This window comes from Tyto alba, unplaced genomic scaffold, assembly GCF_018691265.1.
Source record: "Tyto alba isolate M040663 unplaced genomic scaffold, T.alba_DEE_v4.0 Super-Scaffold_1, whole genome shotgun sequence".
Lineage (NCBI taxonomy): Eukaryota > Metazoa > Chordata > Aves > Strigiformes > Tytonidae > Tyto > Tyto alba.
Genome location: NW_024881261.1, coordinates 11,827,417 through 11,840,222, shown reverse-complemented (window position 1 = coordinate 11,840,222; position 12,806 = coordinate 11,827,417). Strand labels below are relative to the sequence as shown.

At 51.2% G+C, this 12,806-nt stretch overlaps 1 protein-coding gene across 1 annotated transcript; it reads left to right on the top strand.

Annotated features, from left to right (window-relative positions):
- The first annotated feature begins 1,177 nt into the window (after positions 1–1,177).
- DUSP5 (dual specificity phosphatase 5) lies at positions 1,178–11,573 on the top strand. Its single transcript, XM_032988773.2, has 4 exons — positions 1,178–1,702; positions 6,020–6,162; positions 7,568–7,787; positions 9,926–11,573. The coding sequence occupies exons 1-4, from the start codon at positions 1,309–1,311 to the stop codon at positions 10,324–10,326; spliced, it is 1,158 nt and encodes a 385-aa protein (XP_032844664.2). The 5' UTR covers positions 1,178–1,308; the 3' UTR covers positions 10,327–11,573.
- The last annotated feature ends 1,233 nt before the right edge of the window (positions 11,574–12,806 follow it).

Here is a 12,806-nt window from a genome sequence, read left to right as displayed (position 1 = left end):
GGACAGCACTTCCTGCCTGCCGTCGAGGTGAACATACTTTCAGGGCACCATCAGAATAAATGACACCCTGCTCTTAGAGAGCTCCACTGTAATCTGCCCGGGCTGTAATGAGCTTGGCTGGAGCTCATCCTTTTGCCTAACTTCTTCCAGGAATTTCCAGTTCTGTTTTTTGGTCACTTTGCAAGACTTATCTACAAGGAAAGGGCAAGTGCCAAATTTCCTAATTCCTGTGCGTCTTAGTGTCATGACTTCTGAACACAGGCTCAGCCTGAGAGCTGTAGTGTAAGTCTTGCAGGTCCTTGAGGCAGCCTAGAAATTTGCCACAAGGAAAGGGACATAAGACCCCCCCCAAAGAGTCACGCCAGCGATTTTGCTGTTGCAGGGGTCTCCCCATCTCCAACCCCCCTTGCTCAAAACCATGCGTTAATTCTACAAAAGCGGCACATCTTGCTTTGTCTTAAGCTATTAGTCCTTGTTTCCTCCTTTGCTGCCAGGCTGTAAACCTTGGGCCAGGTAACCACATCCTTGGGGGTGTTCCCCGGGGTAGCCCACGCTCATCACTCGGCTACCGGAGCTGCCTTGATGCAAACCGTGGCCCCGGTCAGGGGACCCGGCTCTTTCGGGGGGCCGGGGTGTCTAGAAGCCCCCACCCCCTGAGCAGCAGTGCCCACCCAGGCAGGTCTGCCTGCGCTCAGGCTTTGCTGGGGCGGGGGGGGTGTGCGTGGATATGTGAGGACGTACACAGTGAGGCGGGAATAAAGGGAACTGAAACCCCCTTTGCAACCTGGTGTGAGAAACCTGCCCCAGCGCTGCCCTTCCTCCCCTCCCTCCTCCTCCTCCTCCTCCTCCTCCCCCCCCCCCCCGCTCGGCCCGCTTTCCAGCTCCCCTTGCTGACTGGGGAGGGGGACCGGTGATGCTGGGATGAGCCTCAGGCCGATGACTGGGAGAATTTTTGAGGCGTTTTTCAGCTTCCTCTGCCTCCGAGCCTGACTAACGCTGCCTGCGCGGCCGCGGCCCCCGCCCGCTGCCGGGGAGGGAGGGGATCCCCGCCAGGGGGCGGTGCGCGGGGCGGGAGATGCCCATATTTGGAAGGCGGGCGCGTCACTCCCCTTATATGGGCAGTGTCGTCAGGGCCCGGCCTCCCATTCATATAAATCCCCGGCGGCGGCGGCCGGGATTCCCTGCCCGGGCTCGGCGCGCTGCTGCGGTGCCTCCGTCCCTTCCCGGCTCCGCTCTAGCACCGGGGCTGCCTCCTGCCGCTCTCCCCGCTCCTGCCCCGGCTGCGGCGGGGCGTGCGGCACGGCCGGCATGAAAGTCACTTCCCTCGACTGCCGCCAGCTGAGGAAGCTCCTGCGGAAGGAGCCCTCCCGCTGCCTGGTGCTGGACTGCCGGCCCTACCTGTCCTACTCGGCCTCCTGCCTCCGCGGCTCGCTCAACGTCAACCTCAACTCGGTGGTGATGCGGCGGGCCCGCGGCGGGGCCGTCCCGCTCCACTTCGTGGTGCCCGATGCGGCGGCCCGCGCCCGGCTGCTGCTGGGCGGCGAGGGGGCGGCGGGGAGCAGCCGCCTGGCAGCCGTGGTGGTGCTGGACCAGGGCACGGGGCACTGGCAGAAGCTGAAGAAGGACAGCACGGCCCAGATCGTCCTCAACGCCCTGCTCTCCAGCCTGCCGGAGGCTGGGGCCAGGGTCTGCTTCCTGAAAGGTAAGGGGGGGGGGAGGGGGGGGGAAGCGGTCCGGGGGCTGGATCGACCCCCAAAGCCCTCCCGGGTGGCAGCGGCCCCGCCGTGCTCCCGTCCCTTCTTCTCCGCCACCCCCGCCCCGCTTTTAACCTGATTATTGGCGGAGGGCAGGGAGGTAACGCCGGGATTTTGTTTCTTTTCCACCCACTGGAAATAAATCCCGGATAGGCTCTGCGAGGTGAGCCCAAATGCCTTTCCGCTCACCCCCGCCGCGCGTTTAAGAGGCTGATGAAAAGCAAAGAATATTAGGGACGAAGGGCTGAAGTTGAAGATTATCAAAGAGAGAGAGGGGACGAGAGAGATCGGGGCTGCGGGGAAGATAAAATCAGCCCCGCGGGTAAGAGGAGAGCCGAGGCCACCGCTCCTCGCCCTCCGCCCGCTGACATGGGGCGGCCCGCGTTGGGCTCCCGGGACCCCGGGACCGGTGCCCGCTCCTCCGCCCAGAGCGGAGAGGTTTGTGGCTCCATCGGGCACATCGAGTCTGGCAGGGGAAACCCACAGCCGAAACCCCGGGGCTTGTCGGGGGACAGAAAAAGCTACACACGCACACACGCACCCCCCCCCACGTGTATTACAGCCCTTTGCATGCGGTTCTTTGTCTTCCTTCCGTGTAACCTGACGGTAATAAAACGATAAAAAAAACCAGCCCGCCCTTTCTCTGCCCTCCCATCCCTGCCTCCCCTCCATTTCTTCTCGCAGCGCTTTTTTTGTCCTTTTGCTCTCTCTGTTTTGTCAGCCCTCCCCCCCCCCCCCGTGTCTCCCCTCAGTGGGGACCGTGTACGGCCGGGACGCTCCTGCTCACAGCACCCCACACGCGGCTGCCGGGGCCGCGGGGGCTCCCCCGAAGCAGGAGTTCCTAAACACCCTCCCTTGCCATATCTTGAGGTCATAGAAAAGCATAAATGGAGGGGAAAACCAGGCGGTGTTTCTTTAATAGACTCTGCCCCTGTGTCCTCACCGGCCAGAGTTAGTTCATTATTATTAAGGCTTTTATTACACTAGGTTTTGGTCTGATGCGCCAAAATTTGTGCCTCCTATAACGAACAGTGCCTGGAGGGCATCCCTGCCGAGGTAGAGGCACCTCCAGCTTGGGTATTGCCCAGTACCAACGGGGAGGGAGACTCCCAGGGTGGTTTGCCACCACCCTGGCTCTGTCCAGGCACCGCAAGCCTGCACTGGGGGCTGACAGTCACCCCAGAAGCACCAAATCTGGTGCAGGGCAGCGATGCTTGCACTGTGCTGGGCCAGGCAAATCCTTGGGGACCCCATTAAAGTAGGGATCTACTTTAATGTACATCTACTAATGTAAAGAAATGTCTCTAGGGTCACACTGGGAAGTCTGTGGCAAAACAGGGGCTGAATTAAGCTCTGCTGACTCTCAGCCTGTTTGTTTAGCCACAAGATTGTCCTTCCTTCCTCATGTACCAGTCCCACGCTTTGAAGTGGTGACTGTGGGCAGTTTATCTGGGGTGGGGGTTTCATGTAGGCTCAGCTTTGTACCTTTTGTTTATTGCAAAGTGTCTTATCTTGAAAACCTATCGATTTGAGGCTAAAAAGACACCCTCTCAGCGGATGAGAAAGTTTCCTCCTTTTCCTTACTACTGTTCCCCTTTGCTTTGCTAGAAGTGCTCTGAGTTACAGGATTGGGCCCTTGAAGTCCGCAGCTCTGTTTCAGATCTGGTGTGGCCTGAGGAGCCAGTGACTCAGTGGGCAGCGCTGCTGATTCACCAGGGCCAAGGACCCCCAGGAAGCTGTTGTGGTCCAGGGGAAAGATCTCGAGAATAGTGGGGATATAAATCACCCTGAAGCACTGGGCACTGCTCAGAAGAAAGTGTCCTCTGGAGGTCTGTAGCACTGACCTTGAAAATAATGGGCTGTAAAACCACCAGGAAGAAAACCCCTGAGGTTCTCCCTTATATTCCTGCTCTCCCTAGGTGTGGGGGAGCTGGGAGGAGGTACTGGCTACTTAAGGGCTAAGGTGGTCTTGCCTCGGAAGTTGCAGTGATAAGGTATGAGCAGGTCACCAAGAATCCTGGGGATCTGGCTCCAGGCAGGGCAGCTAGCACAGAGCAGTTGCAAGCTAAGTTTCACACCAGGCCCCATTCCTTCCCTTGCTTTCCGGGTTTCAGAGGCTGAGCGTGTCACATCTTTTGTCTGTGTAGGTGCAGTTTCATCCTGGGTGAGCTCAGCCCCAGCACAGCAGGAAAGAGCTTGCAGAAAGATAAAATAACGGATCCTCCTTTGGTGCTGACAAGGATTCTATTATTTATTGATTAAAACTGAGGCACAGCCCACCTCTTTGTGATGAGCAATCCAGTATTTGCAGAAATGACCTCAGGGAAGCTAGGTTGAGTGGGGAGGGGGAAGAGAGGAGATTGCTGGAGGAAGGGATGAGATGACTCACTGTAAGAGTGGCCTGCAAATATCCTGATCCCCAAGGCTTGTAATTAACCATTCACCAGCTGCATGTGTTAGCTGCCCCAGAGACATGAGACATGCATGTCTGTTCAAACACACGCTGACTTGGCTCAGGCAGATTTCTGTTCATTCAAGAATAAAAACAACAACATGGGGTGTAAATGAGGATCATGACTATTTATATAAACTGAACATATTTTTCTTATGTGATGGCAGTGGTTGGGGGCAGAGGTGAGATAAGGTCAGCTGTGCAAAACAAGAGGATCTAAAAGTCTACCCCATGAAGGGCAGTTGAAGATGAGAAGAGCAGAGGAGTCTGGAGAGCTGCTTGTATTTGTTGGCTTTTCACGCTGCCAGTTGTTAGGGATATCATTTTATCAACCCAGTTGTTGTGGATATCACTTTATCAACCCCCCCTCATGGTCTCCACGGTCACTTGGCTGCTTGACCCACTGCCTTGCACGGTGAGCTCTGGGGTGAGCTGGCTGCATGTGGCTGGGGCGCAGGGAGTGGGAGGAAAGGTGCAGGTGCTGAGCGCCAGTTGACTGCAGAGTCACCCTCCTGCCCTCTGTCATGGAAAATGGACTTTCATTGCATTCAGTGGGCTTTGGATCGTGCTGGCCACTTGCAATTCGAGGACCCCACGGCAGGACTGAGTGGGCGATAGTAGCACGTCATGAATTTGAGCACATATCTGCTCAAACATTGCAAACAACTGAGACACCGGCGTTACGGGGCTGAAATGTCAGAGGTAGCTGTAGTGGGCAGCCCTGGCAGCGAGGGTGGCAGGAGCCCTGCGGCTGCTCAGATCTTCAGCACTTCCTTTGTTTCGAAATCCTTCCCTGCACTGGGGCACCCGCATGGCTTATTGCCGCTTATCAGGGCAAAACAGTTGCAGGTGAACGAATCACATCGGAGGGTTTGCTTTCTGAGCCTTATTTACTTGAGGTCCACACTCTGAAGGATTAATTATTGAATCTAGCTGTTCAAGAGCTTTCACCGTTCATTCATGTTCTGAAAAAGCCCAGGTGGCAGACATGTGGCACACCACTGACATTTCCAGGCTGCTTCTGCTACCTGACTTACTACTCTCATTCATTTTGGAGATTGTATACTTCCATGCAGCATATTCTCAACCTGGAAACAGACAACAACTTAGCTGACAACAAACTTAGAGCAACAATGTAATAATAGGATTAATTCCTTTTCATTAGCAGTGCAATGAATGAAACGAATGAAGTACTTAACCATGCAGAATAGCTCATGTGGGGCTATTCAGTTGTCAAATGCTGTCACAGGATTTCATTAACTTTTATAGCTGTTACTTAATAGATTGGTTTCAGTGGGGCTGTCTTTGTTACTTTGCTGCCTAGTGCATTGTGGTGATTAATGACACGGTTGCAAGCACCCCACTCTTGTGCTTATGTCCATTCAAAAATGTAAATAAAATATTTCTTATGTTGTCACAGCATATAGAGTAATGACAGATTTAGAGAGGATGACTCCCGAGTACAGAAATCTGTCTCAAATGCTGGAAATAGTGCTCATATATAAAACCTGGGGGAGGGAGTTTAGTCCCTGCTGTACTGGAGTTAATGGTTGCTACACTCCACAGAATTACATTTGCTAAGAGTTTTAATCTGGATCCACCAACTTTTGGCAAGTTAATAATTGTCAGTGGTATCAAACCCTTTTCCCCAGGGGAGCACTATCCCTCATTAACTCCCTGGGGCCCATCACTCTGCAACACTATCGCACTGCATTGCAAGTGCTAGAGCTTCATTTCTCCTCTACTTTAAGTAAACCAGTTTTTTTTGGAAAGCACAAACATTCATGGTTTGGTTTTGTTTTTTTTTCCCTAGGGGGATATGAAACCTTTAACTCACAATATCCTGAGTGCTGTGTGGATGGAAAACTCATTTCCCCGGAGAGGACGGAGGCAGAGAGAAACTTCACCAGCCACTGTGAGAAGCAGAGTGCCAACCACAAACCCGCTTACGACCAGGTGTGTGTCACGGCTGCTGCGGTGTCCTTCCCCTCGGGCCTTTTCCTTCCTGCCCCCAGGCTCTGTTGGAGGCTGGCAGGATGCTGGTGGCTCTCCTGCTGATGTGGGCTGTCAATAAGTCTTCTCAGTCCAGGTTGACAGCCAGCCTGTGTGTTGAATAAAATGCCCTGTGGGTGCTGCTGGTCAGCACTGCCTCCGCCTGGTTTCAAAGTTAGGCAACAGGAGGAAAAACGGCCTGTCTAGCCCCAAAACTGTATTTGTGACCCGTCCTTAACACAGCTGAGCAGCATGAGCTGTGGCTCACACCTCCCCAGGAGACTTAAAACGGGCAGGGGAGAGGCTGCCAAGGCTGTCTCCTGGCAGATGAGGAAGCACGCTTTGCCCGTGCCTCCTCTGACACCCCAGGAGGGACCTGAGGCTGGTGGAGGGGGCCGGGGGGCCACTTCTGAGAAGAGGCAGTGGCTCTTGAGAGCTGCCCTTGGGCAGGGTGGAGTGGGGTTTCCATCAGGGAAAGTCATCGGTGCCCCTGCACCCCCCCGGCCCGGGGAATACGTGTGTGCTCCGAGATGTCAGCCTGCGGTCGGGCCGCTTCCGCCGGGGTGCGCGTTTCCTGGCGCTGGGGGAGCCCCCAGGTCATGCCCCTCTGCTTCCCCGGGAGCACTTCCCGCCCCAGGCTCTGTCCCACGCCCCCAGCAGCTCCCGGCGGTGCCCAGTACGTGGGACTTGCTGGGTGGGCAGCTCGGCGCAGTGGAAAGCCAGTTTCTCGCAGCCGGGGGCTGGCAGCAGCTCTTGTGCATCACGGAAAGTTACCCGTGATCTCGAAAACCCTTGTGTCAGGTGGTGGCTTTTTTTTCTTTTTGTGGTCTCATCACCCAGCCTTTGCTTGCGTTGAGGAAGGAGGAACTGAGATGACATTTTGGGGAGGGTGACGTGGTGGGTGCTGCGCTCCAGGGAGGTGCAGAGGGACACGGAACCTTGCTCCAATTTTTTTGCTTTGCTTCACCTTTGGAGGTGTGAGTGAAGGGGCTGAGCTAGAGCTCTCTTCCTCCCTGCTCAGACATGGCTCCCTGCCTTGCCTGTATTTTAGTAAAGCCTCAGAGGGAATGCCCTCAAATGTTAAAGTGTTTCAGGTGCATCCAGAGGGGCTTTAAAGAAATTCAGAAATATTCTGCAGGCAAGTGCACTGGATTTGACTTTGTACCTCGCAGATGTGGACAAGAAAAATGAAAAACCTGATTCCTGCATAGGCTTTTCCATTGCAGTGATTCACTGGCCAGCAGTGCTGGGGCCCAAAAACACCAGCGAGGGAGGGCATGGGCACCCATGCAGGCTCCCTCGCCTCTCAGGTATCAGGACTCAAATACCCTTGAAAAGAAATTACATGTTTCTTCTTCTTCTCTTCCAGGGCGGTCCAGTCGAAATACTGCCTTTTCTCTACCTTGGTAGTGCCTATCACGCTTCCAAATGCGAGTTTCTTGCCAACCTGCACATCACAGCCCTGCTCAATGTCTCCAGGAAAAGCTCAGAGTCCTTCAAAGACCAGTATTGCTACAAGTGGATCCCTGTGGAGGACAGTCACACAGCAGACATAAGCTCACACTTCCAGGAAGCCATCGACTTCATTGGTAGGTCCAAATTAACAAATTTCAAATACAATTTAATGTATTTTAAATTCATCTATTTGAAAATACATATTGGTGGGAAGGACACGTCATTTTCTGTATATTCCCAGATGTCACAGCAAAAGTTTAAGCTCCCTCCCGGCAGAGGGATTTCCTCAAGGAAGGAAGGAAGAGGGACATTCAGAGCAAGTGCTCTCTGATTCTCTTTAGGCTGGGAGGCTGAGAAAGGAAAATGTCTACACTTGAGTGCCACAAGGCAAGTGAGCTGGTTAGCTTTATTTTCTTTTCAAATCAAGCTCAGGTGTAACATCAGCATGACAGGGAGCAAGGAAGTATGGTTGAATGACACCTAAGTCTATCTATTGATTTTTGTAAAGAAGAAAACCATGTTCCTTGGACTTGCATGCCAGACCCTGTAAAATCCAGCTGAAGCAGAGTAAGCTTATTGCCTTGCTGAGATGAGATATCCCAAAGCCAGAGTCTTGGAAATCCAGTGTCTCCACTTATCACAGAGCTCTTTCTAGTTTTTCTTTTGATCATGCTGGTATCTCACCCTTTAATCAAACACCCCAAAGTAAAAAAAAAAAAATATATATGTGGAGGCCTTTAGAAAACTTTGGACCATCCCCTCCCAAATCTTCCTGTGCTAGGCTGCGTAGATGAGCAGCACACCAGCCATGCCTGGCAGAGCAAGATCTTCTCGGAGAGGCACAGGGTGGCTTAATGGGGTGGAGCAGCCCGAGCCTGGGCGGAGATAGTGTTGAAATCAATGCTGTTGCTCTCCAGGAACATTTGAGAGAGAAATGGAATAAAACCCCAGTTACAGACTTGCTGGACTCATTGCTCAGCTGAGTTCAAGTCCTTCGGTAGTGCAGACAGAATTACAAAAACCTGATCTGAGGGTGCCCTATGAGTCTTCACACTCCTTTCCGTGAAATGCTAATTCACAGCACTTTACTGTCCCATCCCCAACCCCTTCTGATAGTTGTAGAGTCCCTTGGAAATTTCCCAGATTTTCAGTATGACTTCAGTTTTCACTTTTTTTCTTAAAATTGGGTGTGTGGTGTAGATGCTGGGGATGACTCAAACCCATGTCTTCCTTATTTTGTGCAGTAGTTAAATATAACCGGTCATGGTGGCACCAGTCCCCCAGCAGACAATCGAAGACAGGCAAATGATAACTTGTTCAGCTCTGCGTTGTTTCACTGAGCACTACATTCAGCACAGTTATCCGTAAATTGGAGCTTGAACATATTGCTCAAGGCAGTAGAGCAGAGAACATCTATTTTTGAACTGTATTTTTGTGTGGAAAGGGCTTATTTTAAGCACATTCTCTTTAATCTAATAACAATCATTGTGTTGTGTGAGTAACCACAGTGGCTCCTGTTGTGTAAAATGGGTGCTTTTCATAAGCCTTTTATATCCTGACTTAAGTCCAGGCATCCTTTAACCAGGCTGTAATTAGCAACTCCCTACCAGTCCTCATGTGCTTTGTGGTGAGGCCCCAGGGAGTGAGCTCAGCCTCTCCACCCAAGGGTACCCACCAAGGGCTCAGCTCCTGGTACTGTCGCTGGTACTGCTGTTTGCTGCTAACTGGCCAAGCAGGGACTTAGGTTCAGACTTTAAACAAAAGTCCTATATTTCTAGCAAAACTGATGAGAGCAAGGCAGCCCGGCAGCTTTTGAAAGACCTGACAGTGGAGGGCTGGCCTTGGGTCAGTGCTTTGGGTCACAGGCAGAGAAATTCAAGTACAGCATAGAAATGCAGGTACAGCAAACACAAAAATTGCCCACATACCTGTTCTCTGTCTCGATGCTCTGCAATGTCAGTTGTTCCAAAGAAAGAATAGGCATGTGGGAAGGAGACGGGGAAGGATTTTCCTAAAAATTGCAGAAAGAATCAAATCAGGATCCACACATTCTGAAACCAAGTGTCATCCGCATCTCAGCTCCATCTCAAGCTGGATTTTGTTCCCCTTCTCTTTTAATCTTCATGTTATCCTTAGTACCCAACAGAAGATCAAGAGTCTCCTTGCTGGTGGACTGTCTGTGTGCCGTGCTCCAGCTCTGGGTGCATGTCACAGTGTCCTCTCCATCCCCAACAACAACTGATGTCTAAAATTACTGCTTTTTTTGCCCTAGATTATGTCAGACGAACAGGGGGCAAGATCCTGGTGCACTGTGAAGCGGGGATTTCACGCTCTCCCACCATCTGCATGGCGTATCTCATGAAGACAAAGAAGCTCTGCCTGGAGGAAGCCTTTGATTACATCAAGCAGCGCCGGAGCCTGATCTCACCAAACTTTGGTTTCATGGGCCAGTTGCTACAATATGAGTCTGAGATCTTGTCTTCCACTCCCAGCCCCCCTGTCGCCTCGTGTAAAAGAGAAGCTGCGTCTTTCTTTGCAGAAGAACTGACGTTAGGCAAAAACTTTGAAGGCTCATGTTTCACCTTTCCTACCTCAGTGTTGAGTTCTGTGCCCATCCACTCTCCTGTCCACCAGCTGAAACTCAGCCCAATGACGGCATCTTCATCCTGCTGAACACCCTGGGGAGACCAGAGCTGGTGTGGTCCTCTGATCGGAACTGTGACCCCAACAAGAACATTTCATGAATGTGCAATAGAGAAACCTCATCGACTTAGTCTGAGATGGAGTGGTTGTCGTGGGTCATACTTCCCGTATGCTGTGACTGTGAGACAAAAGTGCTCTAAGTGTGACAAGTTTTCTGAACTTTTATTGTCCTTTTTTTAAAAAAAAAAGAAAAAGTGCTTTTTTTAGGTTTTTATCCACAGAGTGTGCACCCACTACTGTACTTCCAGATTCCTGGGGAGCAATGAGAAATCTGTTTAGTGTGTTCTCAGTTCCCATCTCCTTCCCTTCTTATTTTTGAAAAGACCCTTATTTAAAGTTTCAAGCAATAAATAGCAGCAGTGGGGAAGAAAGCAAAACAAAAGGCACCACCTATGCAACTGCAGAGGTGGTGGGAGTGAATATTTGTTCTGCTTTTTCTCTGGCTTTCCTCCTCCCCTCTCCTGTGTCATGTTTCAGGGAGCAAAGGGCTGGGGTGGCGGGAGGGAGCTCCTTTCCCAGGACACTGTTGCGCAACCAGGTGAAAATCCCCTCTCCTCCTCCAGCCTCTGAAGTGTCAGGTATTGACCACAGTGTAACTGGATACCAATCCGGACCGTGGATCCATTCAGGTGTGGCATTTCCTGTACTTCTGCATTTGCCTTTGTACTGGATGTGCTTTTAACTAAAGCAGGGGACTTAACCTATCAGGTTAAGCTATCAGGCTACCCTGCTGAGCTATTATCTTCCCATCTGTTATTTAAGAACAGCCCCAGAATACTTGAATGTCTCCACAATCCTCATCTGAGTTACTTCCCATCAGATAACACTGTAACTGCTGGATTTTACACCAAAAAAACCTGACAAGCTCAGCTCCAAGCCAACTCTTCCTCCATCCCTTCCCAAGTGTTCCCAATGTGTATCGTGTGTGGTCAAGTGGTCTTGTTCAGTGTTATGTGGCTTGCTTAGCATGTGTGGTCACCTCTAGCCAGCATTTGTCCATGAAAACTGGTTTCTCTCTCGCTCACATTGGCTTTTGTGTCCACAGGGAGTTCGGAATGAGCAGCTCTCTTTGTCTGTTGACCTTTTTATTTTTTTTAATATATAATATGTATGGGAAATGGCAATAATTTCCAGGAGATCTCGTGAATGTGAAAGAAAACCTGCAATGGTTTTTATGGAGTGTAAAAAATAATAAAAAAAAATGCCAGGAAAAGAAAGCTGTTTGTACTTGGAGTGAGCTGCAAAAGTGCTTTGGCAGACCTTGGCGGGAGGAGAGGTCACCTGAGAAAAATACCATGCCCCAAAAGTGGTGTAAGGGGGTAGAAGAGGAGGGTAAGCATCCCTGGGCTCCGTGCTGAAAGCTTTCGAGGTGCATCTCTACAGGGGGGAGAAGGTGAGGGGGAGGATTGTTTTAAACAGAATGACATGAGTCATGGTGGCGTCACTTCCCAGCAGCCAGGCAGGCACTTCTGTTTTGATTCACACACGTTTTTATATAAGATTTGCCATCTTGCTGAAGATGAAAATCTGAACTAGGCACAGCCCCCACTTCCTTCCCAAGCATGTGCCATGGGATGCTGTATGCCCCGGTCCCTGGTGGGATGCTTGCAGGTGGCCTGGGACATGTGAGTAATGTTCATCTTCTCACTTTTTTAAATTAAAAAGATTAATTGGAAGTGTCAACATCACTGAGCCATTTCACACCCCTTTTCACCTGGAAGTTTTTAGGTTCTTCTGGCTTATCACTGCAGCACATTTATAATCTGCATTTCCAAGTTATTGAGTTGAAAGGTTTATGGTAGATGTCTGGGTTACAAGGCATCTGTGCCCTGTGGAGTTCAACCATTTGTAACTTCTTATCCCCAGGGAAGCAAATCTGATAGGTGAAAAGCTATCGTTGGACGTAAGCCTTGGATCTCTTCCCTGTGTCAGGCAGACATGGCAGCAGCTCTGCTTGAGCTCTGGGAAACCCAAACGTGGGAACCAGCAGCTGAGGATGTGAGGCAGGTGATCTAATAAGAGCAGATCAATTAATTTTCTAAGAGATCTGATTGCTCTGGAAACCCAAGGCCAGCTGCAGTGAAAAGACCTCTCAGTCCCCAAGCAGAAAGGCTGGCAGGCTTAGCAAGAGTGGCTGCATCCTGACCACGGAGACCTACAAACTTAGCAGAAACAGAGCAGCCAACAGCTCTCATCAAAGCAGCATAAAACCCCTTCTGGGGGAATGATCAGCTTTGTTTCTCAAGGATGAGGAAGCTGAAGAATTCTGCAGAGCTTATGTTTGCCATGGGAACCTGCAGAGCATGAGGCAGTGGGGTGAAGGGGTTAGCAGAAGGACTGCTGCCTTGGCAGATTTGACCACAGCAGCTGGAAAAGATCACAGGCCAAGTGGAGAATCCAGGTATTTAGCAGAACGGGAAGGCAGCTGCTCTGGTTTTGAAGAGGGGCTC

What these genes read in the sequence shown, in the direction of transcription:
- DUSP5 (XM_032988773.2), top strand. Translation starts at nt 1,309, where the DNA reads ATGAAAGTCACTTCCCTCGACTGCCGCCAGCTGAGGAAGCTCCTGCGG. An exon ending in CAGGGTCTGCTTCCTGAAAG is followed by an intron (nt 1,703 to 6,019) that starts GTAAGGGGGGGG and finishes TTTTTTCCCTAG; the next exon opens with GGGGATATGAAACCTTTAAC. An exon ending in GGAAGCCATCGACTTCATTG is followed by an intron (nt 7,788 to 9,925) that starts GTAGGTCCAAAT and finishes TTTTTGCCCTAG; the next exon opens with ATTATGTCAGACGAACAGGG.